This window comes from Pipra filicauda, unplaced genomic scaffold (genome assembly GCF_003945595.2).
Source record: "Pipra filicauda isolate LSUMZ 115617 unplaced genomic scaffold, ASM394559v2 scaffold451_size532456_pilon, whole genome shotgun sequence".
NCBI classification, from domain to species: Eukaryota; Metazoa; Chordata; class Aves; order Passeriformes; family Pipridae; genus Pipra; species Pipra filicauda.
This window is the reverse complement of record NW_024104589.1, coordinates 386,482-414,340: the sequence shown is the minus strand read 5'-3', so window position 1 is coordinate 414,340 and position 27,859 is coordinate 386,482. Positions and strand designations below refer to the sequence as shown.

General features: G+C 55.1%; 1 protein-coding gene across 6 annotated transcripts; it reads right to left on the bottom strand.

The window, feature by feature from the left end:
* Positions 1-1,502: 1,502 nt before the first annotated feature.
* On the bottom strand, positions 1,503-27,589 carry PRDM8 (PR/SET domain 8). 6 transcript variants are annotated; one of them, XM_039385942.1, is made up of 12 exons: positions 25,893-27,589; positions 25,422-25,544; positions 25,208-25,315; positions 22,110-22,242; positions 21,588-21,682; positions 17,585-17,705; positions 12,127-12,261; positions 11,267-11,603; positions 9,822-9,974; positions 3,641-3,861; positions 3,191-3,422; positions 1,503-3,057 (listed from the first exon to the last, which is right to left on the bottom strand). In XM_039385942.1, exons 10-12 carry the CDS (start codon positions 3,857-3,859, stop codon positions 1,676-1,678), a joined length of 1,833 nt encoding a protein of 610 aa, XP_039241876.1. In that variant the 5' UTR covers positions 3,860-3,861; positions 9,822-9,974; positions 11,267-11,603; positions 12,127-12,261; positions 17,585-17,705; positions 21,588-21,682; positions 22,110-22,242; positions 25,208-25,315; positions 25,422-25,544; positions 25,893-27,589; the 3' UTR covers positions 1,503-1,675. The 6 variants fall into 6 exon arrangements, with proteins under 6 accessions (XP_039241876.1, XP_039241877.1, XP_039241878.1 ...); XM_039385943.1 differs by having other exon boundaries at positions 25,959-27,589; XM_039385944.1 differs by lacking the exon at positions 9,822-9,974.
* Positions 27,590-27,859: the final 270 nt, after the last annotated feature.

The following is a 27,859-nucleotide window of genomic DNA, read 5'->3' as shown; positions in this document are numbered from 1 at the left end:
ACAGTGGGCACCTCCCATGTTCTGCCGGGGGCTCCAGCCTTGCACAGCTCTGGATTTGGGATATTTTCCCTGCCAGTGACCCACGGAGCCATGTGCAGCCTCATCACAGTGAGCCCCGGCTCTCTCCAGGGTGATGCCAGCTTGTGTGGGTTTCTCCGGGCTGCTGTGTCCCTCAGGGCCCTCCTGTGCACCCCAAAACGTTCAGGGCTGACACCAGATGCACCCGCTGCAGGTGGTGCCCACAGGACCAGACTGTCCTGCTGTGCCCGGAGGGGTTCCCCTTTCCTGAGCCCTCCCGTGTGTCCCTGGCTGTGGTGCCGTCACCCCAATAACGCACCACGGCAGAGGGCACCCACCCTTGGCCCCTTGAAGCACTCCCTGCCCCAGGACACCCCAGGCTGGGGGCTCCTCTGGGCCCTGTCACCCCAACCGCCGGGGCTCTGCTCACCCTGCAAGCCGGGGACCACCTATAGCCCTGGCAAGGTTGGGGAGCAATAAAGGCTCCTGGCAGGGGTGAAGTGGGTGGTGTGGAGCAAAGTGGGGGGCTGAAAGGGGCTGGGAAGGAAAAGGAAAAGGAAAAAAAGGAAAACGGGAAAGAGAGGAAGAGAGAATGGGACAGAAAACACAGAAAGTCTGAAAGAAAAAGGAAGAGAGAAAATCAGAAAGAAAAAGAAAGACAGGCAAAAAGAAAGACATTATAGAAAACCAAAACCACGAAGGGAAGAGGAAAGGAAGGGAAGGACAGGGTGAAAGAGAGAAATAAAGGGTGGATACAATGCCAGGCAAAACCAAAGATGCACAGGGGAAGGATGGATGGATGTCAGAGGGGCTGAAGCAAGGCAGGCGAGTGGGGAAGAAGAGCAGAGAGGAGAGGCAGCGCGGTCTGGGGACTCTGCCCTTCCCCACAGCGCACCCCGGTCGGGGGCCAAGTTCCCACCCCGCAGCCGCAGGGCTGTACCCCTCCCCACTGCCCCTTCCCTCCCCCCGGAACCAATTAACGTCCAGGGGCTTTGAAGAAAATAAAGTCATTTATTGTCAAAGCATCCAACATACCCGGATAAACTATAAAGTTTAATAAATCTTTTCCAGAAGGTCGAGGGAAAAAAAAAACAAACCCAAACGGGAAAGGGAAGATAACACGGAACTACCGAGACTCCATTCCACGGGCACCAGTGACACTCGGGGGGAAGGGGCGCGGGCGGCGGGGCCGGGCAGGGGGAGCGCCCGGTGCATGCAGGACCCCGGCCCGCCACCCGCCGGCCCCGCCGCGCCCCCCCCGCCCTTAGCTTCATATCCAAAATAAAAATTTACCCTGACATAGAATTATTATTACATCTAAACCATAAGTGCTTAATAATTTAAGTAGAAACGTATGACAAATGCATCAATATGTTGCAATATATGACATTTTAAAAAATGTATTTTTTAAGTCATTTGATTTTTTTTCTCTTTTTCACGGTGCTTCTCTTTTTTCTTTTTCTTTTTTTTTTTTTTACCTTCTTTTTTCTTCTTCTTCTGTTTCTTCTTTTTTTCCTCCTCCTCTACCTCTGCCCTCCCCGCCCCTCCCCAGACAGTGGAAACGCGTGCATCGAAGGGGAAGGGCGGGAGCTGCGGGCAGCGCGGGGGTCCCCGGGCGGGGGTCCCGGGCGAGTCCCCAGAACCGGGGGGGTCCCCGCTAGTTGTGGGAGGTCATGTGGCGGGAGAGGTGGTGGCGCTCGCGGAAGGACTCATTGCAGATGGGGCACTTGAGCTTTTCCTCGCGGCGGCGCTTGACGAGGGGCTCCAGCGCGTATTCCTTCTTGTGGTGTGAGCGCATGTGGTAGACCAGGTCCGAGGTCATGCGGAAGGACGCGTTACACTTGGCGCACCAGTTCTGGGCCGGCAGGCACAGCGAGGTGAACGACGGCGGCAGCAGCGTCAGCGCCGACGGCAGCTGCAGCTGCAGCGGCCCCGCCGCCGCCGCCGCCACCGCCGCCGCCGCCGAGCTCTTGGGCCAGAAGGCCGTGGTGTAGAGGAAGGGGCTCTGCTTGGGCAGCCCCCCGCCGCCGCCCCCGCCGCCGCCCGCCGCCTCCCCGCCGCCCGGCAGCTTGGCGGCCAGCGCCTCGGCGGTGTACAGGCGGGCGGGGGCGGCGGCGCCGTCGGGGCAGGGCTCGCCCAGCCCGCCCAGCTTCGGGCCCAGCACCAGCGGCGGGACGTGCGGGAAGGAGCGGGCGGGCTGCGAGAAGGCGCTTTTCCGCTCCTCGGCCGCGCCGCCGCCGGGCCCGCCGGGGCCGGCCCCGAGCTGCGGCACCGTGCTGAAGGCGCTGCCCCGCGCCGGGCTGCCGCCGTCCAGGCGGGCGGCCAGCGGGCCCCCAGCGCCGCCGCGGGGGCACAGCCCCGGCTCCGCGCCACCCGCCCCCGGGGAGCCGCGCTCCGGGCCTTCCTCGGGGCCGCCGTCGGGCTCGGGGCCGCGGGCCGCCTTCTTCACCTCCACGAAGGCGCTGCGCTTGGCCTCCCCTGTCTCCGGGCTGGGCGGCGCGAAGAGGCGGCCGCCCTCCTCCAGCCCGCAGTATGAGCCGGCGGCGCGGTACTGCTGCTGCGGGGCGCAGCCCGGCTCCTCCTTGGGCGCCGCCGGCAGCCCCGGCCGCTCCGCCGGGAAGCGGCCCCGCGCCGCGCCGGGCCCGCGATCCTCCTCATCGGGGAACCGCCTCTTCGCCTTCCCGGCCGCCGCCTCGGGGCCGCCCTCGCCAGGCGTCGGCCGCCCCGGGGACCCGCCGCGCCCGCCGCGGGAATTCTCCAGCTCCCGCGCCAGGTTGTGGAAGTCCGTGGAGGGCTTGGTGCTGGCGGTGGGGCCGCCGTCGGGACCGGGAAAGGGGTGGTGCGGCGGCCCGCCGGGCTTCCCGAATTTGCCGGGCTCCTGCTCCTTGCCGGCGACGTCCTTGCCGCCGGCAGCCTCGGCGGCGGGGCCGGTGTCGGGACCGTGCAGCCTCTTGGGGCAGCGGAACCGGAGGTGTGCGGCGAAGGGCAGCTCGAACTGGAAGCGCTGGCTGCATTCGGGGCAGGCGAAGGGCGGCGAGCCTGCGGCGGGAGGGAGCACCGTCAGCCGGGGCCGCTGACATGGTATCCCCGGAGAGCTCGGGGAACAGGGGCGCGGGGTCCCCAAAGCCGACAACCGACCCCGAACCCCCCGGCGGCCGCGCGGGGCACTCACCGTTAGTGCGGGCAGGGGCCCGGGCCGGTCCGAGCAGCAGCAGCTCGGTGAGCTCCTTCCCGTACCACACCAGCAGCTCCTCGTCCTTAGCGATGCGGCGCAGAGAGCGGTAGAAGAGCTGCCCGCTCTTGATGTAGGCCTCCAGGTTCTGCTCCTCCCGTTCCCGGGCCGACTGCACCAGCCGCAGCCACATCAGCCCCTCGGACGAGCCGTTCGCCGCCGACGTGTCCACCTGAAACCCCACGTTAATCCACCAGACCGACAGACCGACCGACCGACCGACGGGACGGGGACGGGCAGCAGCAGGAGGAGCGGTGGCGCGGCTCTGCCCTCGGGGACAGCCTCCCGGCGGCGGGGGGTCCCCCGGCCGAGCTGCGCTCCGCGGCGGGGACGCTCTCGGGCACCGGCCGACGTGGCGAGCGGCTGAGCCCGGAGACGAGCGGCTCTTACCCGGAATATGTAGGGGACGGTGCGCTTATCGGTGGACTTGAGGGCGATAAAGGCGATGCTGTCGTAGAGGGACGTGTGGCTCAGGACGCAGGGGCCGAAAATGGCATTTTCCGGGATGTCGCAGGTGGTGTAAACGCTGGTGAAAATGTCAGTCAAGCACTGCTGGACCGTCTTGGCGTCCCCGTCCCATATTCCCCGCTGGACGCCGGCGTCCTCCATCCCTGCGGACAGAGAGAGGGACAGAGCAGGGCCGTTACCGCAGCAGGTCCCGCTCAGCGGTGCACCGAGATGCGCCGGAAAACAAATTAAAATTAACTTGAATTGTTAAATAAAAAAATCAAGAAAAAATCCCAAAAAATTAAAAAAAAAATAGGTAGGCGAGCAGTTTCTCCGGTCTGAAATAAAAAAAAAAGAAAGCAGGCGAGGAGCTGCGAGCGGAGGTAAAGTGCAGGGACGCTGCCGCGATGATATACTGTTTCAGCGGTCGCGGCGGAGCCGACTCCGGGCAGCGACCCGGGAGTCCCGCCGGCCGGGTCCTGTCCCGAGCGGGCGCCGGGCACCGAGCGGCGGCGGATCTCCGGTAACCCCCGGAGCCGGGCCGGCCTGCGTGCTGCGCCGGGGGAGCGGGTGGGTTCCAGTGGCTTGTCATTGTCGCCGATTGCGTGTCAGCTCACCTCCCGCTCCGCGCGACAAGGGGAACGTATGGCTGCTCATTACCATAATCCAGCACTTTCCCTCCGAGACTTTAATTAAAAGCAGCAAGCAGAGGTAATTATTTTTACCTCGACACGCTTATTTATGGTGCAGGGAGAGCCCCGGCTGCCGTGCGGTACGGAGGGAGGGATCCGGGCGGCGGGCAGCTGGTGGGGCGCGGACAGCGGGCAGGGAGCGGGGCCGGGGAGGGAGCATCGCGCCCGGCTGCGGTGCCCTCGCCCTTCCCGACCCGATTAGCGCACGGCTGCCTCTCCCCGCCCCATCTGGCATCGAAATCCGTCATTTGGGGCTGGCTCGGGAAAAGACCGGTGCTGCTCCCGGTGCGCCTGCTGACGGCCGCCGCCGCTCGCACCGGACACAGCCCCGCCGAGCCGCCGGTCCCTCGATTTCGGGGTAAAACCGGATCCCCGCCACCCCGGGAACTTCGCCCCCTGGAGCGGCGGCGGGGGCGGCGGGGGGTCTCGGGCCCTCCCCGAGAACGAGGGCCGCGGACAGGGGGCTCTGGCCGCCTCCCCGCCGCCCTCCCCGTTCCGCCGCTGCCCGGCGCATCCCTTCCCCGAAGGGATGATTTCGCCAAACGAAACCGCCGGCACCGAGCGGCCCCCGCCGAACTTTCCCCCCGGCGCCGGTGGGCCCCGTACGGATCCCCGCGGCGCCGCATCCCCCCGGTCGCCCGGACCGCCCCCGGCCCCGCGGCGCTATCTCCCCTGGCCGCCCTTTGTCCGGCCGGGCGGCGCCGGGGCCGCTCCCGGAGGCTCGGCCGCCGGGCTCCACAGCTCGGGCAGGGCCCCGCACCCCGGGCAGGGCCGCCGGCAGCACGGCCATCCCCGGCATTGTTCCCGCTCCGGGGCGGCGAGGCGCGGGGGGCGGCGGGGCCCCTCCGCCGGTACTCACCAGGGACGGTGGGGATAATCCTCGCCCCGACAGTGGCACAAAGGCGGCTCCGGGCTGGCTGCCCCGGGCTCTCAGCGCCGCTCCATGCCGGGCCGGGCCGGGCGGGCGGCGGAGCGGGAGGCGCGCGGTGCAGACGGACCCGGTGCAGTGAGGGGCTGGCACGCAGACACACACTTTTTGTTTGCTGCACATAATCTGCCCAATGACGCGTGACAGCCCACGTCCCTCCCGTTAACCCCTTCGGGGCTGCCCGCTCGCCGCCCGCCCGCCCGCCCCTCACCTGGCCCCGCTGCCACCGGGCACCTGCGGCGAAGGGGATGGGGAACAGGGGCGCGCCCCCGCCAACGGCTCTCTCCCGGGGCAGCGGGCGGGTTTGGGGCCGCCGCTCCGCTCCGGCCCGGCAGGGGTGTGGGGCGGGGAACGGGGGGGGCCCGACGGCCGCTCCGCCCGGCGCCGGGATCCCGGCGGCGCCCGCCCGCTTTGCCCCTGCACCTGCCTTATAGGAGCATCTCGGACACGCAGTAAAAGCCCTCCTCGGCAGGACGGAGGCGGGCGGGGATGCCCGTGCCGTGCCCGTGCCCCGGTCCGCGGAGCGGCCCTCCCGCGCTGTCGGCGCCCGGCGGAGGCCCGGCGTGCGGGGAACCGGCAGCGGGCAGCCCCGCGCTCCCCGCCGGAGCCCGGTCCCCACTGGAGCGGGGGACACCTGGCTGGAGCCCCCCGCCCATTCCTCGCCTTTCCAGAGCGTGGGGCGGCCGCGGGCTCGCACCCCCCCACACGCGGGGCTTCCACATTCACCGACACGCGCACAGATTCGGGGAGCAGAAGCATCTGCAGATGCTCTATGCCGAAATAAGAGGGTCACCGCACGGAAAACTGTTTACCGGTCCCTCCCTTTTCGCCGTCATTTCAGGCACAAAACAGATTTAAAAAAATAGAATTTAAAGCCTTTCTTTAAACTAAACAAAAGGAGAGACAAAGCGTTTTCCAGGGCGAACGGAGCGAGGTTTGCAATCAGAGAGTGGGCTGATGTTTGGCTCTCAAATTCACTTATCCTCCCCATAATTACGATTTTCCTTGCATTAGGATTAAAGGCTGCATATAATATGCTTTCAACATTTATCTTATTAATTCGACAAAACGCAGCGTCTCCTAAAACGGAGATTGTCATAACATTAAAAATATGGGAGTCTAAAAATTTGAATCTCAATTCCTGCTTCAAATGTGGGGATTTTTTTTCCTATTCATCTTTCTTTTTTTTTGTTTGTCTTTTTTTTTTTTTTTTTTTTTTTTTTTTTTTTTTTTTTTTTTTTTTTTTTTTTTTTTTTTTTTGAGGCTGCAGCTCTCGCTGTGAGATATAAATTGTCCGAATGACTGTCGTTAGTAGGGGGAAAGAAAACCTACGCGTTATTTTTATTCGCGAGAATTTTAAGAGACACCACGGCACATAAACGATCTCGAAATCGCTTCGGCATGATCTCAGCTACCGAAATTTCCCGTGACTGGAAAGGACCGCGTCGGCATTTCTGAGCATTTATCCAGCCTCGGATGCCACCCTAAAAGTGGATCCCAGGGAACGGCGTCCCTCACCCTGCAGAACAGCAACGGGATGGACGCGAGCTCTTTCCTTTGGAGTTTCTGCTGCGAGGTGCTCCGGCCGGGAGCGCCCACCGCAAATCCGCAAAGCCCGACGCCCCGCAGAGCCCGGTGCCGGCGGCGCTCCCCCGGCCTCACTAAAAAGCCGCGCCGGGATTTTTGGGGGACACGGCCCAGGTGCGCCGGGCCCGATCCAGCCCCAGCCGCGCGGCCAGCGGGTGCGGTGTCACCCTGCGGGGCCGTGCGACTGCTGCCCGCCGCCTCCCGGCTGCCACACGCTCCGATCTCGGTACATCCATGCATTTTCTATCCGCTTCTTCTTCCAGAAAAACTCTCGCGGAGAGCTAAGGGCGACCCGGGCTGAGGAGCTTCGGCCGCCTTCCCACAGACCCCGGCAGCCGGCAACCCCTCACTGCTCCCCGCTGCTCTCAGCCCCCCAAAAGCGCAGCCCCAGCCCCGACGAGCCCCTGGTAATGGCACCGACACTGTACAACCGGCTCCCGGGCAAGGGGAGGCCCCGGGAGCAGCCGGGCAGGACGGGGACCTGGAAGGGGTCGGGCTGGCGAACCTGATTCCCACGGACACGCGGCACCCAGCCCCAGGGGGGCGGCCCAGGGTCCTCTGCTCCCCGGCTGGGGGGATGGCTGCAAGGGACAAGGGCACCTGCTCCTCAGCAGCGTCAGCCTTCTCCTTCCTCCCTGGGCTTCTCCCAGAAAGACGAGAGGAAAGGGGCCAAGGAGGCTGCTCAACCTGTGCTCAGAAACACTACTGCATCCCTTGGGAAATGCTTCCCGAGTTGTGACATGCATCAGGCCTACGGATGCGTGCTTACTCCTCTGAGGAGACACATACACAGCTGAGAGTCAGCTCCCAGGTGACTGATATAAAGTCACCTGTAAAATAAAATCACTGAGAGAATACACAAGTTCCCAGAAGTGCATGAGCCCAGCCACACTCGCTCCCACCATGCCAGGGGACCATGGGGAGGAGGCATGAAGGGATGCCCAAAGTTGCCTTGCTGCCCTCTCGGCCCACTGCGGCCAGAAAAAGGGCCAGCTGTGGTCCCAAGGGGAGCCACACCAGGTGGAATGGAAAAGCCACTCGAAACCAAATGCAGAGCCACAAGCTTTCCTAGTGCCTGGAGAAATGCAGACAGAACGGTTCCCTTCCCCGGAGATAGACAGGTCTCTGTAGTGGAAATAAATCGGGGGCCTCAGCTAAACAACAAACCATCCTTTCTGCATGCCACTAGGCTCACAAACGGTGCCTTTTCTGGGGAAGCCCTATGCCAGGGTGCCAGCGGTGTCACCACCACGCTGCAGACCAGCATACGGCGTACAGAGCATTGTGCTTCTCTCACCAGTAATCCTGCCAAGCAGCGCATGGATCCCACCGGGAATCCTCAGCCCCACAACCGGATGGATATGTCCCTACCACCAGGCCCTCACCAGGGCTGAGGCACATCAGCAATGTCCTGTCCTGTTTCCAGCTCAGCTCCCAAACACACCTATGGTCCCTGTCCCTTCCTATTCCCTTCGACCCTTCAGCTGCACCTCACTGATGTGGTGCCTGGGACTCCCAGGTCAAGTCACTGCCACGCCACAAAACACAAATCCTTAAAAAGGGCCAGACATCAGCTTCACCTATGGCTCACTCCAAGGAGCAAGTGCTCCTGCTCCCCAGGAACCCCAGTGAGACCCCATATACCTTCCCCACCTGCTTTCTTGCGATTCAGACACCACGGGCACCTTGGCTGTTTCTTCAGCCCTGATGATGCTCGAACTTCCCCTGTACTTCCTTCCGAGCAAGCGCAGAGTCTAGTGAGAAATATTAATGTGTGTATTCACCAAAGGGTCACAGAAATTTTTTTATAGCTGATCAAAACCCAGACCACTGAATATAATACAGGTGGCTGGTTAAATGGCTCATACATAGCCCCATATCATTGCTGACTTTCTGTCCCAAAATTATTTTCTCAGCTTTCTGCTTCTCCTCCTTACTTGGCCTGACAGCAGCAGCACCAAGGTTTAAAACCTGAAAAGCTTTCACCTAGCTTCACCTTCCTTCAAATGTTTAACAGCCTGATAGAGGACACGATAGGCTACGAGGGACAAAAAAGGGAGAGAAATGAAAGGGGGGAACCCCTGCATGACTGAAATCTGCTTCTGCCTCCTGTACACCCTCGGGCCTTCCTGTCCCCGTATGCCACCACTAGCATCCCACACTGGGGCAGAGCCCACCCCACCGCGTGGCCCCTGGTCATGCTTTGGCATGAGGCCAGGCAGAAGCCACAAGCTGATGGGGGACACACTGCAGTTGGGGGGCATTGCAGAGGGCTGTCCCTGGGGGGACAGTCCCACAGCCCCCAGCCCAGCACTGCCCAGCATGGGGTGCAGTGGGGTCAGGCAGTGCTGGGCTCCCTTTCCTTCAGGAGACCTGAGCTCGGCAAAGAGATGTGGCCTGGATGTCTCTCTGGTGGCGTCACGGCCTCCGTGCTGTCGGGTCTATGAGGATGTCACTCACAACTCCCCACCAGACCCTGGGTGGCTGCTGTCCGAGTTACACACGGACAAGCCTTGGCAGAAGCTGGCTGCCCAAGCTGATCCGACTGTCAGGTGGATGTTCCCCATCTGGGGATGGCGTTTTTCTGCGCTGCCTGGGGGCTGTAAAGGCCTCGGATGCTCCAGTGAGCGATAGTCCCTAAAGTTTGCAAAGGTTTGCTAAACCCTGGCGCAGAGGGGGTGGGGAGAGCTGTGAAAGGACAGACAGACGGGGCCGGGGGGAGGGAAAAAAGAAAGATGCTGAGGATTTCAGATCTGGCTCTGCAACAGTAACTTGACGTGGGGTGTGTGAAGGAGCCTGAAACTTAAAAAGATTTATTTTCTGTAGTCATAAATCTCATCCCGTTGTTCCTCTGACCAACCAAGCATGATAAAGTCCTTTTCCATAAAGTATTCAGTATTAAAGCCACAAAGCTCACCCAATCAGTAGCCATCTGCTTCTCCCATAACTGCTGCTCCAGAAGCAGGGAAAAGCAGCCAGAAGAGAAAGGGCACCACTGTTACGGCTCCAGGACAAATGAGGAGGCACTGAATAGCAGCCGAAACCTTTGGTTTGCCTTGTATATCTGTATCTATAGAGACAGAGGAAGAAAGGAAGCATTATATTGATACAACAATCGTAAAACAAAAAAAGGAAGAGGCATCTAAAGGGCAATACAGCGGGCATCAGAGGGCCCCGCGGGGAGGGATGCTCGCAGATTCGTACAGACCTTTAATTGCTTTGCAATTGAAAGATAAAGAGGCCGAGGGAAAAAACGGGGAGCACGGCAAAGCGACCTGCGTTACACGGTGCATCGGCGCCCGAGCTCACGCAGCCAGCGAGCCGGAGCGTTCCTGATCGGGGTACGATATCCCCGGGACCGACACCCCCGCGCCTCCCCCGGCCTCATCGCGGCCCGGCCACGCAGCGCTTAACTTGTTTTCCAGTCGGCTGGGAGGGAAGGACCCCCCCAACGCTCTCTCGGAGCTCCCCGTCATGAAGGACGCCTCCCGCAGCCTCCCTGGCCGCCAGGCTGCCCCCCCGGAGGGTGTTTGGCGGGACCCCTCCTCCAGCGCGGGGGACTCACCGCTCCCCCGTCGGCGCCGCTCCCGGCTGTACAGGAAAAAAGCAGCAACGGTGTCACCCCAAAAGGGACGCGGGGAGGGGGCGGCGGGAGGGTGATGGACCGGGGGCTGCAAGAGCCCCGGGGGGGTTGCAGGAGCCCAGGGCGGGGAGCGCCCGGCGAAGGACGGCCCCCGCCCCTTCCTGCGCTCCCGCCCGCCGGGCAATTAGCGGATTAATGACCGAGTTGGCTGGTCCTCTGAGAGACGAGTGTTCGAACGGGGCTCCCACCGCACGGCCTGGGGCGTGGACATCGCCCCCAGCCCGCGGGGACACGGACGGGGACCCACGGACACCGGGCGGGATTAGCGGCGGAGGGACGGGATTAGCGGCCGCCCGCGCTGCTGCCGCTCTCCGGGATTACGCCGGGATTAGGAGGCGGCCCCGTCCCTGCTCCCCCGCCGGGCAGGGTGGGAGGGGGAGCCCCGGGAGCTCAGTTCGGGGTGCCCGGGGGGGCCCTGTCTCCACGCTCTACTCGGCGCATGCTGCTTCCCTCCGATGGAGGGCAGGAGAGGAAAGACGAAGCCCGGGATGCTGCCGACGGCGAGATGCAGGTGCTAGGCACCTGCCCGCAGCCATCCCGGCTCCCGAGAGGCAGTGAGCCCCTTGCTCGGCCCCCCATCCCCCGGCACGGCAGGAGCCTGGAGAGACCAGCAGGAGCCAGAGCTAGAAGCACAGGGGACAAAAGAAGAAGGGTGGTGGGTTTTTCATTTAAGAACCCCTGGCACGTGAGGGAGAACAACATAAATAAGATTTACGCACCGATAAAACCAGGGGTGAGGAGTGAGAGACATGGATGTGCTTCCCTCCCTGCCGCAGGTTTGGTTTCTCTCGCAGAGCACGAGTGGGACTGAACGCTGTGTTGTAGGCACAAGTCACTCCGTGGCTTTTCCCAAGCACCATCATGTCCAGCAGCCCTGTATTATGTCAAAAATCTGGCATGGCAGGCAGTGGCACATCTGCTAGGTGTGGATGACATTCATTAGCCAAGGTTCTCTGCTAACGGCCTGCCAGAGCCTCAGCAGTGCTGCCCAATGCCAGTCACTCATCTGCTGCCAGCTCAAAGGCAATCCTGCTTCAGGAATGGCTTCTTTCCATGCTGGCAGGAGAAACAGAGGAAACAATGCAGTTAGATGTTTGGGATGTGAGCGGGGTTGGACATGGGAGCAGCAAGCAGATGTGGCAGGAGAGGAGATGAAGTTGTGAAATGTCATTTAATAATTGCAGCACACGGGAGATGTGCTGGTGAGCCGAGGTTTGGGAGGGGAAAGCGAGAACCCCTTTCCAAACCGCAGATCAGACAGTGGTGGATGCTTTTTGGAAAGGAAAGGTAATGAGGCTAATGCAGCAAATAACCTCGCTGTGCCCATGCGAAGGACACACACACCAGCCTGGGGAGACTAATGCCAGGGCAGTCAGAAAAACCACCAGGCCAGGGGAAGGAGGTGTGCTGATCTGCTTGATGGTCAGCCTGGCTCAGGTGTCCTTCCCCTCTGGGGGTCTACCTGCTGCAGCCTGGACAGCTGCCCTGCTCGTGACGTAGTGGGCTCAGTGCTGGTCATGACAGCTTGGTTCACAGCCCAGAGGGGCAGCTGCAAACCTGGGGCAGGCGGGGCACTCACCACGCTCTTCTGAGAGTGATGTGGTAGCCAGAGGTGGAGGGAAGGAACACCTGTTTGGCACTGCTACGAACATCAATCTCTGGGAGGAGAGGCTCTATTTTCCTCTGCTCAAAGGCCCTGTGAAGGTCCTTGTTCCTACGAACGAATTAAAACACCTTGAGATGAGATGGATGTAAAGATGTTAATCTTCCCCTCTTGTTACTTTAATAAATTTACAACCACCTAATGAGGTTTAAATTTGAGCCACTATTTGGTTTCCAGTGAACCTGTGAAGCAACCTCAAATAAGTGCTCAGTAAAAGCTCCCCTCAGCCCTGCCTTCCTTCAGCTTCCACTCCGACTTCTATTTCTGTTTACCTCCATTCACTTAAGTACTAGTTCATAAAATGTGAGATGCTACCTACACATGCACGCAGTCTTTGCCTCTCAGATAATTCCTGTGACAGCCTCAGTATCTTAAATCTTCCACTACTTTTGCTCATGCTGTCAAAGACCACCAGCAGCTCACAGTGCTCTTCCTGCTTCTTTCAGCCAGGCAGGGAATTACAGGTTTTTCCCCCAGCACTGGTCTCTCCGCGATTACCTGTCCTATTAAATCCCCGCATATACCTTCCTGAAGCCCCCTAAGAGCCCTGCAGCCACTTGTCCCCCCCCCGGCCAGCACACTGTTCCATGGTGGTGCCCATCTCCAACACCACACGTGCTCTGCCCAAGGCTGATGGGACACTCTTCCCACAGGCAGTGGCTCCCCCGCCATCCCCTGCCCAGCCATCTGCGGCACAGCTCAGCTGTGAGCCCTTTGCTTCTGCTCCCACCTCCCCGGGAAGTCGTTCTGCTCCGGCTGCATTCCGGGCTGAGCCTCATCCACCTTCTGTTTCTGCACTGGGTTTGTCTCTGTTCTGATTAGTTGGTTGGCCTCAATCAAGTAATGTCTGCAAATTATATTTCCCGAATTTCCTACTTTACGTGGTTTGACACTTGCTGTACCACACACACCAACACACTCCTGGCAGGGACTCTGTGAATCCCACAACCTTCTATCCTCAGACACTGGAACTGGGTGGCTTTAAGAGCAGAAACCAAATGAAGAGGCAGAGATGTGATGCTTCTCCCCCCTCTCCAAACATTATACCTTCACTTAAATACACGAGTAATCCCATTGGATCTACTCTGGTGCTTAAAGTTAAGCCTATTAAGTGTTCACGGGGCAGTGGTCTGCACACAGAGGAGCCAGAAGAGAGGGGAAAGGGGAAAGCAGGGCGCTGCTCCGGAGGGGAGACATGGTGGTGGCAAACACCTCCCTACTCTCCTTCCCCTCAGGGCCACCTCCTCCTTCGGCTGCTCCTGACAGCCCCGGCAGCAGGCTCCCTTCAGGGTTTGGCACTGCCACTGACATCAGCGATGTGAGGGCAGCAATGGTAAGGGCTGGCAGAATAGAGGGGAAAAACGTGCTTTAAAAGCTCCTGTCAACACAAAAGCCTGAATTGATTTTCTAATTCTGGGTTGGGCTTTGTGGTTACTGCGTCGGAAACTTTGTTTCATTCCGTTTTCAAGGTGTTTCTCACGTGACTCATTGTATTCATTGTCACTATTTTCAGACAATGAAGCAGGAGAGAGCAGAGTTATTGCTGCTCCTATGAGGAGGGTTTTTGTAGGAGAGCACTCATGCACGTGTTTCCTTTGCTCTCCAAGGATTTCAAGCATGTACTTAAATTTAAGCCCAAGTGCTTTTTGGAACAGGGAGCATCTCTTAGAACGGGGACTTGATTCAAAACCTGCATGTCCACAGAGCTCTGGCTCTTGACTCTTTGCTTCAAGCACTGAAAAACCTCCTGCCTCGGCTGCACAAAGCCATGTCCCATCCTTTCATGCATTTCTTGGCACGTGCACATTCTAATTCCCAACACCACCCTTTCTTCCCCTTTTCTTAGCTGGCTTTTCTCTGGGCGCAATGCATTATGTTTTCCTCTATGTACTACTCCATACTGCTTGCACAATGTTTTGCATGATCTAATATTCTTTGTTCAAAACTGCAAAAAAATCTAAATAAAGACTATAGCGTGTCGCATCAGTATAGGCATCAGCTAACGTTTTCCACGGCATATGGTACTTCAGAAGCCATATGTACCACTGTTTAGTGATTCTGGCAAAGAGGCACAGAATAGTGAAATCCAACTGCCAGGATTTCTGAAAACAAATATGTAAATGCTCCAGTGCTTTTGTTATTCATAACATACCTCTAACACAGCACATACAATATGCTGTTCATTCTGTAACGAGTATACTACTAAACTATATTTGCTTCAGTTCTCATTTTAAAAGATTTTTTTTCCTTCTGTATATGATTCCGCCATCCTCTCTATCAAAATCAATTTAAGTTGCAATTTAGAAAAGGCATTTTGTCTATTTTCAAGGATACACTTTTGGGGTGACTGTGTACCTACAAAACAGAATCACATCAGAACAAAGACAGACCTTATCTCAGCAGCCTGAGAGTGCCCATTCTAACTAGTGGAATGAAAGCAAGGAAGGGAAGTGCATTTAACCAGATCAGTTGTGCAGAGTGAAGCCTGTTTGGCCAGGAATAACCTCCTGGGGAACACGGGTGTGTTGGCCCCGCTCACAGGCTGATGCAAATCAAGCAGGCTGACAAAGCTTTTGGGAACAGGCCCTAGGAAACAATAGTTGTGGAGGAAACAGATGATTTCAGACACGTGGTCCAAGGTGGACAGCAGATGCCAAACTCTGACCTGGGCTGGGATCAGTCCCAGTGAGCCAAGGCTCTGCCAGTGGCCAGCAACAACGGATTTGGTCCGTGGCTGGGGGCTTGTCCCCAGAGAGGCCGGCAGCACTGAGGCCAGAGCGCCAGGGCAGCGCACAGAGCTCACAGGCAGCACTGTGCACCACTAAGGCTTCAGACCCCACTTGAGAAGGCAGGAGCCCTCCTTCCAGAGCCAGCACCGGCACGTAAACAGGAATCAACGCCCAATCCCATTAACCATCTCTGGCAGCGCTACTCCGGGTGCTCCTCTCATCCGCAGAGAGCCTGTCAGCTCCGCCTGGGATCTTGCTGTGATGAAGGATTTCAAAATGTTGCTGTTTAACATTCAGCCTTGCCATTCACAACAAACATTTTAACATTCCCTGTTGCCACCATTGCCTCTGTCTTTCGGTTTATCAGTGTACAAGGAGACTGAAATTCTGGGAGTGATCAAACATGTTCACGAGTTGCTCTGCAGCTCCCTCCCACCTTGCAAGTGGTACTGTTGTACATCACCAGGGCCAGTGCTCAGCATCCCATGGCTTTGAGTGACACCAAAAAACCAGGCAAACCTCAGGAGGAAAGGACAAATAGGAATGCCTCCGAGAAACATTTGCATTTTCAGTCTATTGCTTTTGTAATTGACACTGTTAAAACCAGCAAATCCATGACTTCCCGAACACCTTCCCGGCAAAATCTCTACAAGGACCTGAAAAAATTCAGCCATGTCCAGATATGACAGCATTATTCAAGACACACAGATGCCTTTTTCCCAAGAGATCAAGGACTGCTGCTCCTTTCTTTGCCAGTCTTACATTGCAGCATCCCATTTCAGCAAGCACAACCTCCCTCATGGGCATCTCGTTCCCAGCACAGCCTCTGCTTGACTTTCTACCTGTGCACATCAGACCTGCTCATTACTTCCTGTCTCCTGCCAGCCCCCACTGCAAACCATCTGGGTGCTCAAGTACCTCGTTTTGGGTAGATTTTTCCTTCTGCAACAGGAACCAGGATCCCACTTTGCTCCTCTGAAGCTACAGAAATACTCTGCTAAAAAGCTTAAGCCAGAGCTCTGCATGCAGCCAGGTCTTTCATATAGAAACACTTGGTTTTTTTTCTATTCTATTTCACAAAAGAAAACCTTAAAATAAGCCTTTATGTTTTTCTACTTTCACAGGTCCTTCAGCCAGAGCAGTTTCTTCCTATTCTGTTCTAGCCAGCAGGTGATAAAGAGTTGCCATAAGAAATGTTGGCTTTGAGTCCAAGTGCCAGGATTAGAAAAAGAGACAATTAGAAAGTGAAAAGTGGCAAAAAGCTCCTAAGAAGCCAAAAATAAAAGAACAAACAAACATACAATCTGGCTATCAAAAAAAAGCCACATTTTTCCCTTACTGCAGTAAAAATCAATGCTACAGCAATCACGGAGTATTTTGAAAGATAAGAAGTCATGGGGAGAGGGAAAAACAGTCCAACAGGGTCAAAAAGCTGGGGACAGCCCTGGGAAAACCACCTGATGGGGCTGACAGAGGAGGGGACAGGGAAAGCCAAATGCCTCTCACTGTGCTGACAGGACATTGCACTGATCCTGCAGCCACAGGCTAAGACAAACTACCCTGAGGGAAGGGAGCCAAAAAAAGAGCCCGTTGATTGAGCAGGTTCATGTGCACCGGCATTTATGGCAGAGCAAAGGTCAGTCTTGTATTACCTCTTGAGAATCCCTCTTGAACGAGCAGGCTGGGGATTTAATGGGCTAAGGACCAAGATTTATCGACATACCAGGGATTGCTGGCCCTAACTTTTAACCTGCTGGCAGAGGTGTGGGGGGGTTTCATTAAGTGGGGGCTATACATGGAGTAGTTGCTGGCTCAGGCCAAGAGTAAATGTGATCTCCTCCCACAGAACTTGCCACTGTGTTAGAGACACCAGACTATTTTCTCTCAGCACTAAAGTCAGCAGAAAGCCCTCACCTGGAACTGTTGGAGCAGCTGAGGGCACAGAGGGGATGGTGAGGGGAAAGCTGGAAGGGGTACCGTTGTACTTCTGCATTGCTCATCACATCTGTGAGCTCTAGATTGGCAGAGAAAACCCAAACCCACGCTAATGAACACAGCAGGTACTCCTTCTCTCCATAGGCACCCCCTCTCTGGAGCCATGAACACCCACCGCCCCTGATAGGACAGACCCCTCTCCAGGGCCATGCACAGCTCCCATCTGCAGTCTCCCCATGCCACCACAAAATCTGGCCTGTTTTAAGGGAGAGCAGTGCTCATGTGGGATATAACACCCTCGATAGGCTCATTCCTCTCCTAAACCCCACCCTTTTCTTGCACAGCAACCATGGCTTCAGGAGAGAGAACAACCTGAGCAGCTCTATATTTAGAATAACACATCCTTACACCTCTCCTGCTACCTATTTTCATTGAGGTCCACACCTCTGCACCCTGGTCCCTCCACCTGGAGCATCACCTCTGGCTGCCTGTACATGAGCTGCTGCATTATTTTTCCCCTGTTCTTCCTGGGATGTTTCTATGGGCCCTGCTGCATCCGTCACACTCTTATTTTACGAGATCCAGCTCCATTGTGAAAACCTCCCGAGCTTTCCCCAGACACTTAAAAAAAAAAAGCCCAAAAAACATGGACTATTTTTACATCCTGTTTTCACACTTAGGGTTCTCACGCATTCCACACTTATTCCTACCTTTTTCTTTTCCTGTTTCAAACTGAATTCCCAGTGGTGCTGGATGGGGGCACAGGGGCAGTAAATTCACTATGTCCTCCTTGGGCAAAGCTCTCAGCTGCCCTCTACTTCCCTCTTCTTTCTGTGGGGAGAGGCAAAGATTTCTCACTTGAGAGACACCATCCCCAGGAGCTTCTATCCCCCTTTGGGGCACTTACACAGCTGAACCCCTTTCAGCACCTGGGCTGCAGCAAGAACAGCTGGGAGAGCCAGGGAAGGACTGAGAGAGGGATTTCCAATATGTGCTCTTGTGGAAGGAGAGAATAATTGCTCTCCTGCAGCCTGTGCCAGCGCTTGTTCTTTGCCAGTTGGCAGAGGGTACTACTTCCCTTTCTGAGGAACCCTTAACATCCACCTTTCCCCCCAGGAAGGGGACCATAGAGGCTGGGGGGAGTCCTTCCAGGCAGCCAGGCATCTGCAAGGAGCTGCAGGCTTGGGAAAGAAGGAAGAACCCAGCAGAAAGAAAAGGAAGAATCCAGCTTCTGCTTCACAAACTTCTTTTAGCTGAAGGGGAGCAGCCGCACATATCTCCTTACCTGAGGGTTCCCATGGGAACACAGAAGGGCCCTGTAACAGCAAATTTTGGAACAGGCATGTCTGCGAACAACTTCTGATATAATATTTGAGTCCTCAGATGTTCAGCCATTTGCACATACTGCACGAGGGCCTGATTTGCATAGGATTTGTATTTGTTGCTATTCACATTCGTAGGGGAACGCATACATTAGATTAATGTCATCACAGTTTATGGAGATCATCTGTGCCACAGTACCAGCTCCGGGCTCTGGCTGCATTCTGTGCCCTGTGGCACACAGCAACCCCTCCTGCCCTGCCAGGGCCACGAGAGCTGGCACCAGGCCTGGGCACGGCCACACTGGGCCCCAGGGTGGTCCTGCTGAGCTCTCCTCTGCAGGAAGCCCTGCTAGCTTTTCCTAACAGAGAAGTTGAAAGATCATCGTCAGAAGCAACTTATTTAGGAAATATTGCTTAGCCCACGTTCCAAAGGTGAAATTAATCGAACTATTTGGAGTTATCCTCTTATATTTGCTCCTATGATCTTACATCACACTCTCTGCTCACATCTTCAGTCCCTACATAGGGACATTCACCTGTCAAACAGTCCAACTAGGTGGTCCCTTCCCATCTTGCATGAGCATCCCTCCCTTGGCAAAACGGGGTGGTTATTATTCCCTCTCTGGTTTTCCATGGCACCTGGGTGCTCTTGTCTGCTAGATAGCTGGAAGCTGTCACTAGAGATGCTGTTCTCACAGAAGCATTGCTGGGCTCAGTCAGTGTTTGTAAAGCAGATGGAACACCTCAGAAGAACAGCACTGCAGAAACAAAAGCTCGTTTTCTGCTAGGGAATTTCTACTATTGGGCAGTGCTTCCATCAGGTGACTTCATACCCCAGCGAGCCCACATGCCAGCACAGTCTAATGGTGATTTTGTTAACCTGCTTCCAGCACTGAGGCCCTGCAGCTCCACTTCCCAAGGCTGGCCACTGGGCCTTTTTCCATCTCTGCGCTCCCAAATTGGACGGCACAGAGAGCACCTGGGAGCAGCGGCAATGGGGGCTCACACCCCACTCTGGCCCTGGCACCCAGGATTTCCTGGTGGACAGCTCTCTGCTCCATCCTCAAGGAGCCACACGCGCCTCTTATCCTGGCATTCACTTCTGAGTCCCTCCTTGTGTGCATGATCAGTTGGATTTCCTGCAAAATCTGTCTCAATCTTGATGATGCAACCAAGAGGAAGTGGGTAGCGCAAAGGAAGGGCACACATCTCCAAGTCTGTGATGACCTCACACTTACCCTGGTAACAGGCCAAGTAACACCTTTTGGCAGCTGCTTAGAGCCCCGCTATCTGGGGCATGTGCTGCCAAGCCCATGCTCCAGCTACGTGTACAATCCAGCTGCTCTAATGGCTCCCTACCCAGGCACAATTCTCCCACCTCGCAGCACAGGTGCCATCCCACTGCGTCCCACGAAGCTGTTGTGGCATGGATAGCTCACCTAAGAGAAAGGCATGCACCATTCTAACATGGGTTACTATGCACAATTTCAATATATGGCTCTTAGAAGCAAAGTCTTGAAAAGTCCTTTCAGTATTTGAGAGCTTTACTCTTATTTTCCAAGGGACTTATGCACTAAGAAACCTAGATGGAAACCTCCAAGTGATAATCAAACCCCTTAGATATCTCAGAAAATGTCCCCAAACGATGTAACTAACACCCTCGTGACAAACAGCTCCCTATTTTTCTTTGTGATGGCTCCTACTTCCCACCAACATCTGTCACTGTGATTATGATCTCTAATGAGCTTCTAAATTATATTGCAGCATTTTGCCTTGATGAGCTACATTCAGTAACTTTCATTCTGCAAGACATGAAACACTTCCTACAAGATGCTGAATGAAAATTCCCTCAGCATAACAGCTGAGAAACTGATTTGTTTTTTTTTTTTTTCTTTTGCCTGTTTTGTTTGGGTTTTGGTTTTTGGTTTGTTTTTTTCAGTGTTCTGTTTGGCGTTTTTAGTTACACATCTTATTTGAGGAAGCCTAGGAACTTTACAAATAAGATACAGAGCTGTGAGCCCTTCTACCTTACACTCAAAAAATCTCCAGCCAGAGATGGGGTCTGTCTCTCACCACACAGTAGCAGAGACATCAAATGTTTCTGTAAGGCAGAACCGGGGGAAAAACCCAAGCCAAAGTCCCAGAGAAACTTCTCGTTATTTTTATGTTGTTTTTCAGTTACAACTGAAGGCTAGTTTGGGTGATTTATCCAGACACTTGGGATGTTGTACAGACTCAGTTTCCCCATGCTGCCAGGATACAGAATATGCCCCACAGCTCCTCATATGTATTTTTTCCCCCTGATGTTCACACTTAGTGAAACTGGAAAAGTGACTATTAACCAGCAAGGTTTGTTGCCTTGGCTGTGGTCACACATCCTTGTTAACAGATGCCCACCCTGGCTGGCAATCTGTAGGTGACTGGGATCTCTCTGATCCATGTTCCTGTTTATTCCTGAGGCAACAGCAGCCCTGCTCAGTGCTCTCACTGAAACTTATTCCTGACATGCACATTCAGTGTCACACCGTGCAGTGATGTCACCTGCCCATCTGGAAAAGTGTTAGACTATACTTTCAGGGATCATTTCTGTGGTTCAAGACAAGGACAGAGCAGGCAGATGTTTGTGTGTACAGCTTCCCCTGGGGCAGGCAGCAAGGGGCTGGCTCCCTGCTGGTGACTCATCTACGCCTTTCCCTGCCACTCATCCAGGGTTTGTGACATGGCTCATGAGAGCTGTGATCAGTACAGTTCGATTTATAGGACAGGATCTATGGGGGTTATTCCTTATTTTCTGCAGATAAGGACAGGCAGTGTTGATGAGCAGTTGCCACATTTCCAGCTCAGAGTAGCTGTGCAGGTGGGACAGCACAGGATTGGTAGGGAGCTGCTGAGGGGCTTGTGCACCATCACTTGTCTGTGCCACCAGGTGAGTTGCCCAAGTGAGCACACACTGACTCATAATCGTCTCCGACTCAGGAAATGAGTTTGTTGGGGAATTAAACCACGTCTTATTCGCACATCCTCAGCAGGGACTGAAGCCCCTCCCTGTTCTAAGTGCTTCACTACATATGTCTTGTGCTATGGTACCATGGTACCACAAGCTATTGTGCTTCTGCTTTAACTTTGCTGAACAAAACATTTCCTTTACAAAGCCTTTTTTACAGCCAAGAGACCACAAGAATTCAACCCAAACACTAAAATACTGCCCCATGGGGATGACAGTTTAGTACCACAGCTCTTTTTCTGTGACTATTACTGTATGTCAGCTGTACATGTTGCCACAAAGCAAGGCCAAATACGCCACCTTCTACATGCATATAAGCTGATCCATGAAAACATGAAGCCCTTACCAAGCCGCTTCACCTGCTCATCCCTGGGTGATCCTTCCTACCTTTATAGGCTATTGCATTTGCTGCTCTGCCAACACTGCTGCTGGAAACACAGCCTGCAATCCCGACAACACAGCTCCACCTCCAGCCACCCTACCTGCCCAGACACAGGAAGAGAAAAGGATAATCTTTTGGATGACAGACAGTAAGACATGAGTACAGCTCACCATATAGTACAAGTTAAACTTCTTAAGTGTGGAGAAATTGAGGAAAAAATAATTCAGAGTCATGCAGATGTAAACACCAGTCAGATAAGAGACATCCCAGATACCTCACTCCCGTCTGAGGGCCAGCACAGTCACACCGATGTACAGAAGCATTTGTCATCCAGGCAGCTGGGGGAGCAGCTCACACGAACAGGGCAAGTGAGGCTGACGTACACGGAGTCACCGGCAGGGCTCAGCTGGTAAATAACCAGGCATGGCCCTGACTCAGCCAGCAAACACTCCCACACGCACCCTTCCTGCCCTGCAGTCTGACAAGGAGCAGAACCAGGAGCTGACTGCAATAAAATCTCAACCTACCTGCTAAATGTGGTGTTTCGCTGAGCACATCCTCTAGAAGGTCTGGCTGGAGTTTGCAGGTCGGTGTACAAGTCTTCAGTAACCTGACGTTACACAAGGCAGCGGAACACAGGACTGCAGCCGAGTGCGAGATCTGCATGTAAGAAGGGAAATCCCCCAGTGAGGTTGGGAAGTACCTCTGATGGTCCTGCCTCCTGCTCGAAGCACGATCAACACCAAGTCCAGGCCAAAGTTCAGGGCTCTTACTAGTCAGGCCTTAAAACCCCTTGTGGGAGCCAACTGCACCTCTCTGGGCTGCCCTGCCCAGTGCTCAGCTCTGGCTTTGTGGTAACAAAGTTCCCCTGCATTCTGCTGCTCCTCCTCCCAGCCTCAGGCATGCAGCTAGCCCATCACCTGTCCCTGAGGATCTCTGTACCTACAGAGGACAATCCGTCCCCCAGAGAGCCCGTATCTGTCCCCCTCAGTGCCTGCATGGCATCCTGGACCAGCAGGGACACTCCGAGGCTCTGCCCCTCCTATGCTGGCCATGCCACAAGAACCTCTGAGCTCTCTGAGCCCTTCCAAGGGCTCTCCTGCCCACACCACCCTGCCCTGCATGCCCAACACCTGGAGCCTCACTCCACAGTGCTCCTTCCCTCACTTGCTACCAAAAAGCAGAGACAGAGCCCTTCCCCAACTTCCAGGTGCCACAAGCTGCCACCCAGCCCCACTCTGGAGCCTCCACCTCTTCTCATGGCAGCACCACCTCCAGCCAGCCCTCCTCTCCTGTGTCCTGGCTCTTACCTGCAGGCAGGTCATGATAGAAGCTCCACCAAAGGTCTGACATCTCCTCATCTGCCCCTGCTGGTGCTACGCAGTCCCAACCCCTTCTTCAGCTCTTTCCTCCACAGAGCTCCACCAGGCCAGACTCCAGTCCCATATCTTCCCCCTGACAGCACCTGCTTCCCCCAGGCATATGGAGAACCAGGTATCAACTAGCTACCAAGCTCCCATCGCACATCCCTGATGTCCTGGGAACAGTATTTCTACCTCTTGCTGCTCTGCAAACCTCCACACTCTGTGCTGAGCTCCCACGCACGACCCTCTCCCACCAGCAGCAGCATGCTGCTTAGGTAATCCCCAGGAAAAAAGAGGGGAGCCTCCAGGTACAGCCCTTATAAACAGAGACCTACATTTAGGGAAAAACAAACAGCTGTTGGCAGCTGCAGGTGGGCCCAGAAGCAACCTAGAGCACTGATCCCCACCTAAGGAAAGCAGAACCTGCAGGTTCCAACTAAAGTAAATGCTCAACCGGCAAACTCCAAAACTGGGAAACCCCTCAAATCATGGGTAGAGAAAAAAAAAGAGGGAAAAAGGGGAAGAAAAATATAAATAAAGTGTCAAAAACCACGGAAAGGAGTGGTGGAAAATTGCTGAAAGAAGCACCAGTAGTAATGCCAGCAAAGAAATCTCGCTGGCAAAAGAACACGGAGGAGTAGGTTTTTACGCCGAGTCCAAAATTCCTCCCCCCAAAACCAAACAAGTTCTCTAAGTGCTGGTCTTTACTGAGCACCCATATCCCTCCCGGAACGTCTCCCCAGCCCATACCTCCTCATCAGCAGGCACGATAACCTGCAAGAGGTAAAGCAAGCCAAGGAACAGACCCAAATCCCAGGGACACTTCTGGTTGGCCCTCAGTTGAATTGTGTTGGGTCAAAGCCTGGGCCAGCTGTTTGGGCACGCTGCTGCTGTGGGGCACATGGCCCTCCGGGACTGTCACTCGCCCAGCCTTGCACGCCGGAAGAACCTGGCACAGATGACTCCATGAAACCAAATTAGGGGTCATACACAAGAAAGGACATTGCCACAGCTCTGGTGTAATTAGGGCCCATCATCATCAAAGACAGGAAATTGGCACATCTGCTTTTTGGGCTGCTGACCCAACCGTGGCTCGGGCGTGCTGTCCTGCTGCAGCCCGCTGCTCCTCTGTAAATATTGACCTAGTTGCCCCCTAACAGTAGTACAAGCAGTTGTTTTATTGTTCATCCTCCCAGTTGCTCTTTCCTCGTTCTCCCCTGGTCCTGGGAGGACACAAGGGACTTCACAGTACAATGCCCTCTCTCTCCTCTGCAGCGGCAAAGGGGTCAGGCTGGATGGATAAACATCAGCCCCTTTTCACCCAGTGTGACCCCAAACTGAGCACAAGTGACATTTCTGTCACCACAGGGGGGTTTGAGCCTGTTCCTCTGGAGTTAATGATAAAACTGTCACAAACTGGGTGGCTGTGGAATCATGACCTGTGCTTTTTTAAAAATTATTTTTCTCCATACGCGCCTCAGAAACGTGTTGCCCCTTTTCTGGGGGGCACTGCTCTGCAGGCAGAATTCCTGCCTGCTCTATTCCTCTGCCTCCTCTGGTTGGGCCATTGTTTCCTGACAAGACCAAAAAGGGTCACTGCAGCTCTAGAGTTGTGCTAAACTCCCAGCCCCGGTGATCCCTGGGTGCTGCTCTGAGCCAGCAGCAGCTCCTGGGCCAGAGTAGGACTTCCATGTTTTCTGTCCTGCTTTCTTTTGCTCTCCTGGGCCAAGAGGGATTTATTTTTATTCTGTGGTGGTTTGTGCCAGGGCAGGGCACCAGCCAGCAGAGAACCACACCAAAGAATAACGGATCCTGCTCCACCTCTGCTGAAACAGAAGTGAATCCCAGGGATCATCCTTGGCTCCTCAGGGCAGCCAATCGGCCAGTGTGCACACAGCAGGGGCATTACTCTGTATTCCCACATTTATACCTTCCCTCATCCGTACTGCTAGTCTTTATGTTTCCTAGTTTTCAGAGTTGAGGGCTTTTCCCCCCCCCTGTGTTTTCATGTGTATTTTCAGTGGGTACTGAGAATGCTTCATGATCTTGGAAAAGAAGGGTTATTCAGGAATTCTGAGCTTGCATAATTCCCAAATTTGTCTGGACAGATAGTTTCCATCTGGGTGATGCATGCAACACCACAGGGAAATGAGAGTTCCTTTGTTACTTAATGCTGTCCTTTTTATTTATTCATTTCTACGCTGTTTTACAGGATGAGCACAGACAGGAGGCTACAGCTGTAAAGGAAAAAGGATTTGTACCTAATCCTTCAGGAGGCAGCTCCCAAACAGGTCCTGCATGTTGTATGGGGTCCTTCTGGTTTCTCTATCTTTTTATAAAGCATGAGACTTCCATGTGTGGTTCATATCCTGTGAGGGGAGAAGAAAAATATTTTTCTGTGAGCTGCCCTAAGTCAAATTCTGAAAGAAGCAGTTTTAAGCTGGAATGGAAGGGTTCCCATCAGCATCACCTGACCTTGGGGTTGCACAGCTCAGGGCGTCTGGAAGTGCTGGCTGGTGCCAGTGCTGTGGAGCAGGACCTCCAGCTCCCCCCTTTCATGCTGCTCCTGGATCATCTGGTAGAACAGCAATCCCGGACCTTAGTCAGAAAGGAGATTTAATTAATCAGCACTGCAGCCGCACATACAGACACACCCAGGTTTCATTTTTCCCAGACAAAATTTTGGCAATTGTCGAGCATCCTGCAGAAAGCAGGCTGGCTCACAGCTGTTGAGCAGAGGTATCATGGACCAGAACTGGATATATCAAGCAACAAAGCCTTCCTGACCCTCTGTATTGTATGGAAAAGGCAGCCTGTGTGGCTGCCGAGCTGCTGTTTGACTCTGATCCTCAGCACAGCAATGAGGATTTCCTCCCCCCAAACTCCACCTTTCTGCTGCAGCATTCCCAGGGACCCAAGGCTGGGCCAGGCTCACAGCCAGCTTACACTGAGGGTGACTTTTTGCTCCGACTGCTCACTCCTGAAACACACCGAGTTCGGTTTGGCACTCACACAGCCTGCCTGAGGTCTTCCCGACTGGCTTGGGCCAAAAAAAAGGTGGGAGTGGGTGGATGTTAAATGACAACATGTGTGGAGATCATCTGCAAATGCTGGAGACAAAGGAGAGAACTGTATAACCCCAAAGGTGCTGTAAGCTGTTCTGTTTACTACTTTCTCTGCAGTAAATCTTGGCAGTGTACTTGTGTTCATCTGCACATCGACCTTTCATGTGAAAACTTCTGCTTCTAGTGCCGGGTTACTTTAAAGCTGTATTTATTTAAGAGTTCTGTTTTAAATGACCGAGGACGGTTACCCCACGGTCCCTCTGTTTTCCCTGCTGTCCCAGCCACCAGGGAATACTACAGCACAAGAAACCAGTGTAAAGGAGGTCCTGTAAGCTCCACTCCAGACCAACAGGTCAAGGAGTGAGTGCCACCTGTTGCTTCTCCAGATGTGGAACCAACATCCAGAGGCAGCAGGAGACTTAGTGGCAGAGGGCTGCAGCCAGCCTGGTTCCCTCCATGCAGTCAAGAGCACGAGCAGTCTCCTCCTGCTGCTGCAACACGATCTTTGTCTCAGTGCTGGCAAGCTGCTAATGCCCCATCCAGCTCCTTGGATATCAGGAAGATATCAGCTCAGCTCCAGGAGGCAGCTTTCCTGAGGTTTTGTGTGCACACAGTGAGAAACGCCCATCCCGCTGGGGCCGGGCACCCTGGGCCAAGGTTTACGAAGCACTGGGATGCTGGAGGAGGCTGGGACAGAGCCAAGCATCGGCTAATGAGTTCTGGGAACCGGGAAAGGAGGCTCTGGGCCCGTGTGCGAATGAAACCAAATGCAAGCAAATAGCCACGATCCATTGCCCTGTACCTCCTCTGTGCCTATCTCCCTCTCATCCAGCCATTCCAGCAAAACAGGCATGATTTATCTGCTACTTCAGCAGAAACCACAGCCTAAAAGAGGAATTTGTACACTTGGAAACAAGAAAAGAGCAAACTGGCAGGAGTGGCTCATTCCAACCAGTGGGTCACATGTGCCTGAAGCAAGATTTCCAACATCTGGATAACGTGACACATACTCCCAGACAAGGCGAGTGCTCTCGGGGCTTGGAGAGGACTCATGCAGCTCAGAAAGCTGGAGTGCAGCTGTTTCTGGGAAGCTCAGCAAGCCGGCTCTTCTGTCTCATGTGCCTCTGCGAAGAGGGAGAGGTGGCACTGCACGGCCTTTCCTTTGGTGGGGTCTTTGGCAAAGCACAGGCTGCTCTGTCCTTAATCTTTCGTGTTTTGTGCATCCACAGGGACTGTAAAACAGTGCTTGCTTACCCTTTGGCCTTGCTGCTCTAAGACATTAAGAACTTCACGAGCCAGATTTGTGGCTGACATAAATCACTGTTGGTCCACGGACTTTCATGAAATTTCCAACTTGCATCACACAGATGCTTGGCTTGGTGTTCGGATCTGCACAGAGAAGGCACTCTGACATGGACATGTCAGGTCAGAGCACTGTGGCTTCAGGAAACCATCCAGAGAGGGCAGGAAATGGGATGAAATCGGATGAAAGGAAAGCTCTCTGGCAGGATGACTCTGACTTCCCCATCTCCTCTTGCGGAGGGAAGAACCTCGAGATCCTTTTTGAAGCAGACGACGTGTCTGATTCACCTCCACGGCCTACGGGAGACACATGATCCCTGTCAGGTCAGTTTCTGTTGTTGTTTTTGTTGAAAACCCCCACAATCCTGAGGTATTTGTGCACACAAACCCCCCAACTTCCCATAACATTAAATTTATTTGGGGAATGCCGGTAGCGACACGAATCCAAGTGTCCCACCCGGGCGGGGGCACGGCCCGGCCCGCGCGCGGGACCGCCATGGCGAGCGGGGGCGGCGCGAGCCCGCCCGGCCCGTCCCCCGCCCCAGG

What these genes read in the sequence shown, in the direction of transcription:
- PRDM8 (XM_039385942.1), bottom strand. Translation starts at nt 3,859, where the DNA reads ATGGAGGACGCCGGCGTCCAGCGGGGAATATGGGACGGGGACGCCAAG. An exon ending in CCGTCCCCTACATATTCCGG is followed by an intron (nt 3,423 to 3,640) that starts GTAAGAGCCGCT and finishes GTGGGGTTTCAG; the next exon opens with GTGGACACGTCGGCGGCGAA. An exon ending in GGCCCCTGCCCGCACTAACG is followed by an intron (nt 3,058 to 3,190) that starts GTGAGTGCCCCG and finishes CTCCCGCCGCAG; the next exon opens with GCTCGCCGCCCTTCGCCTGC.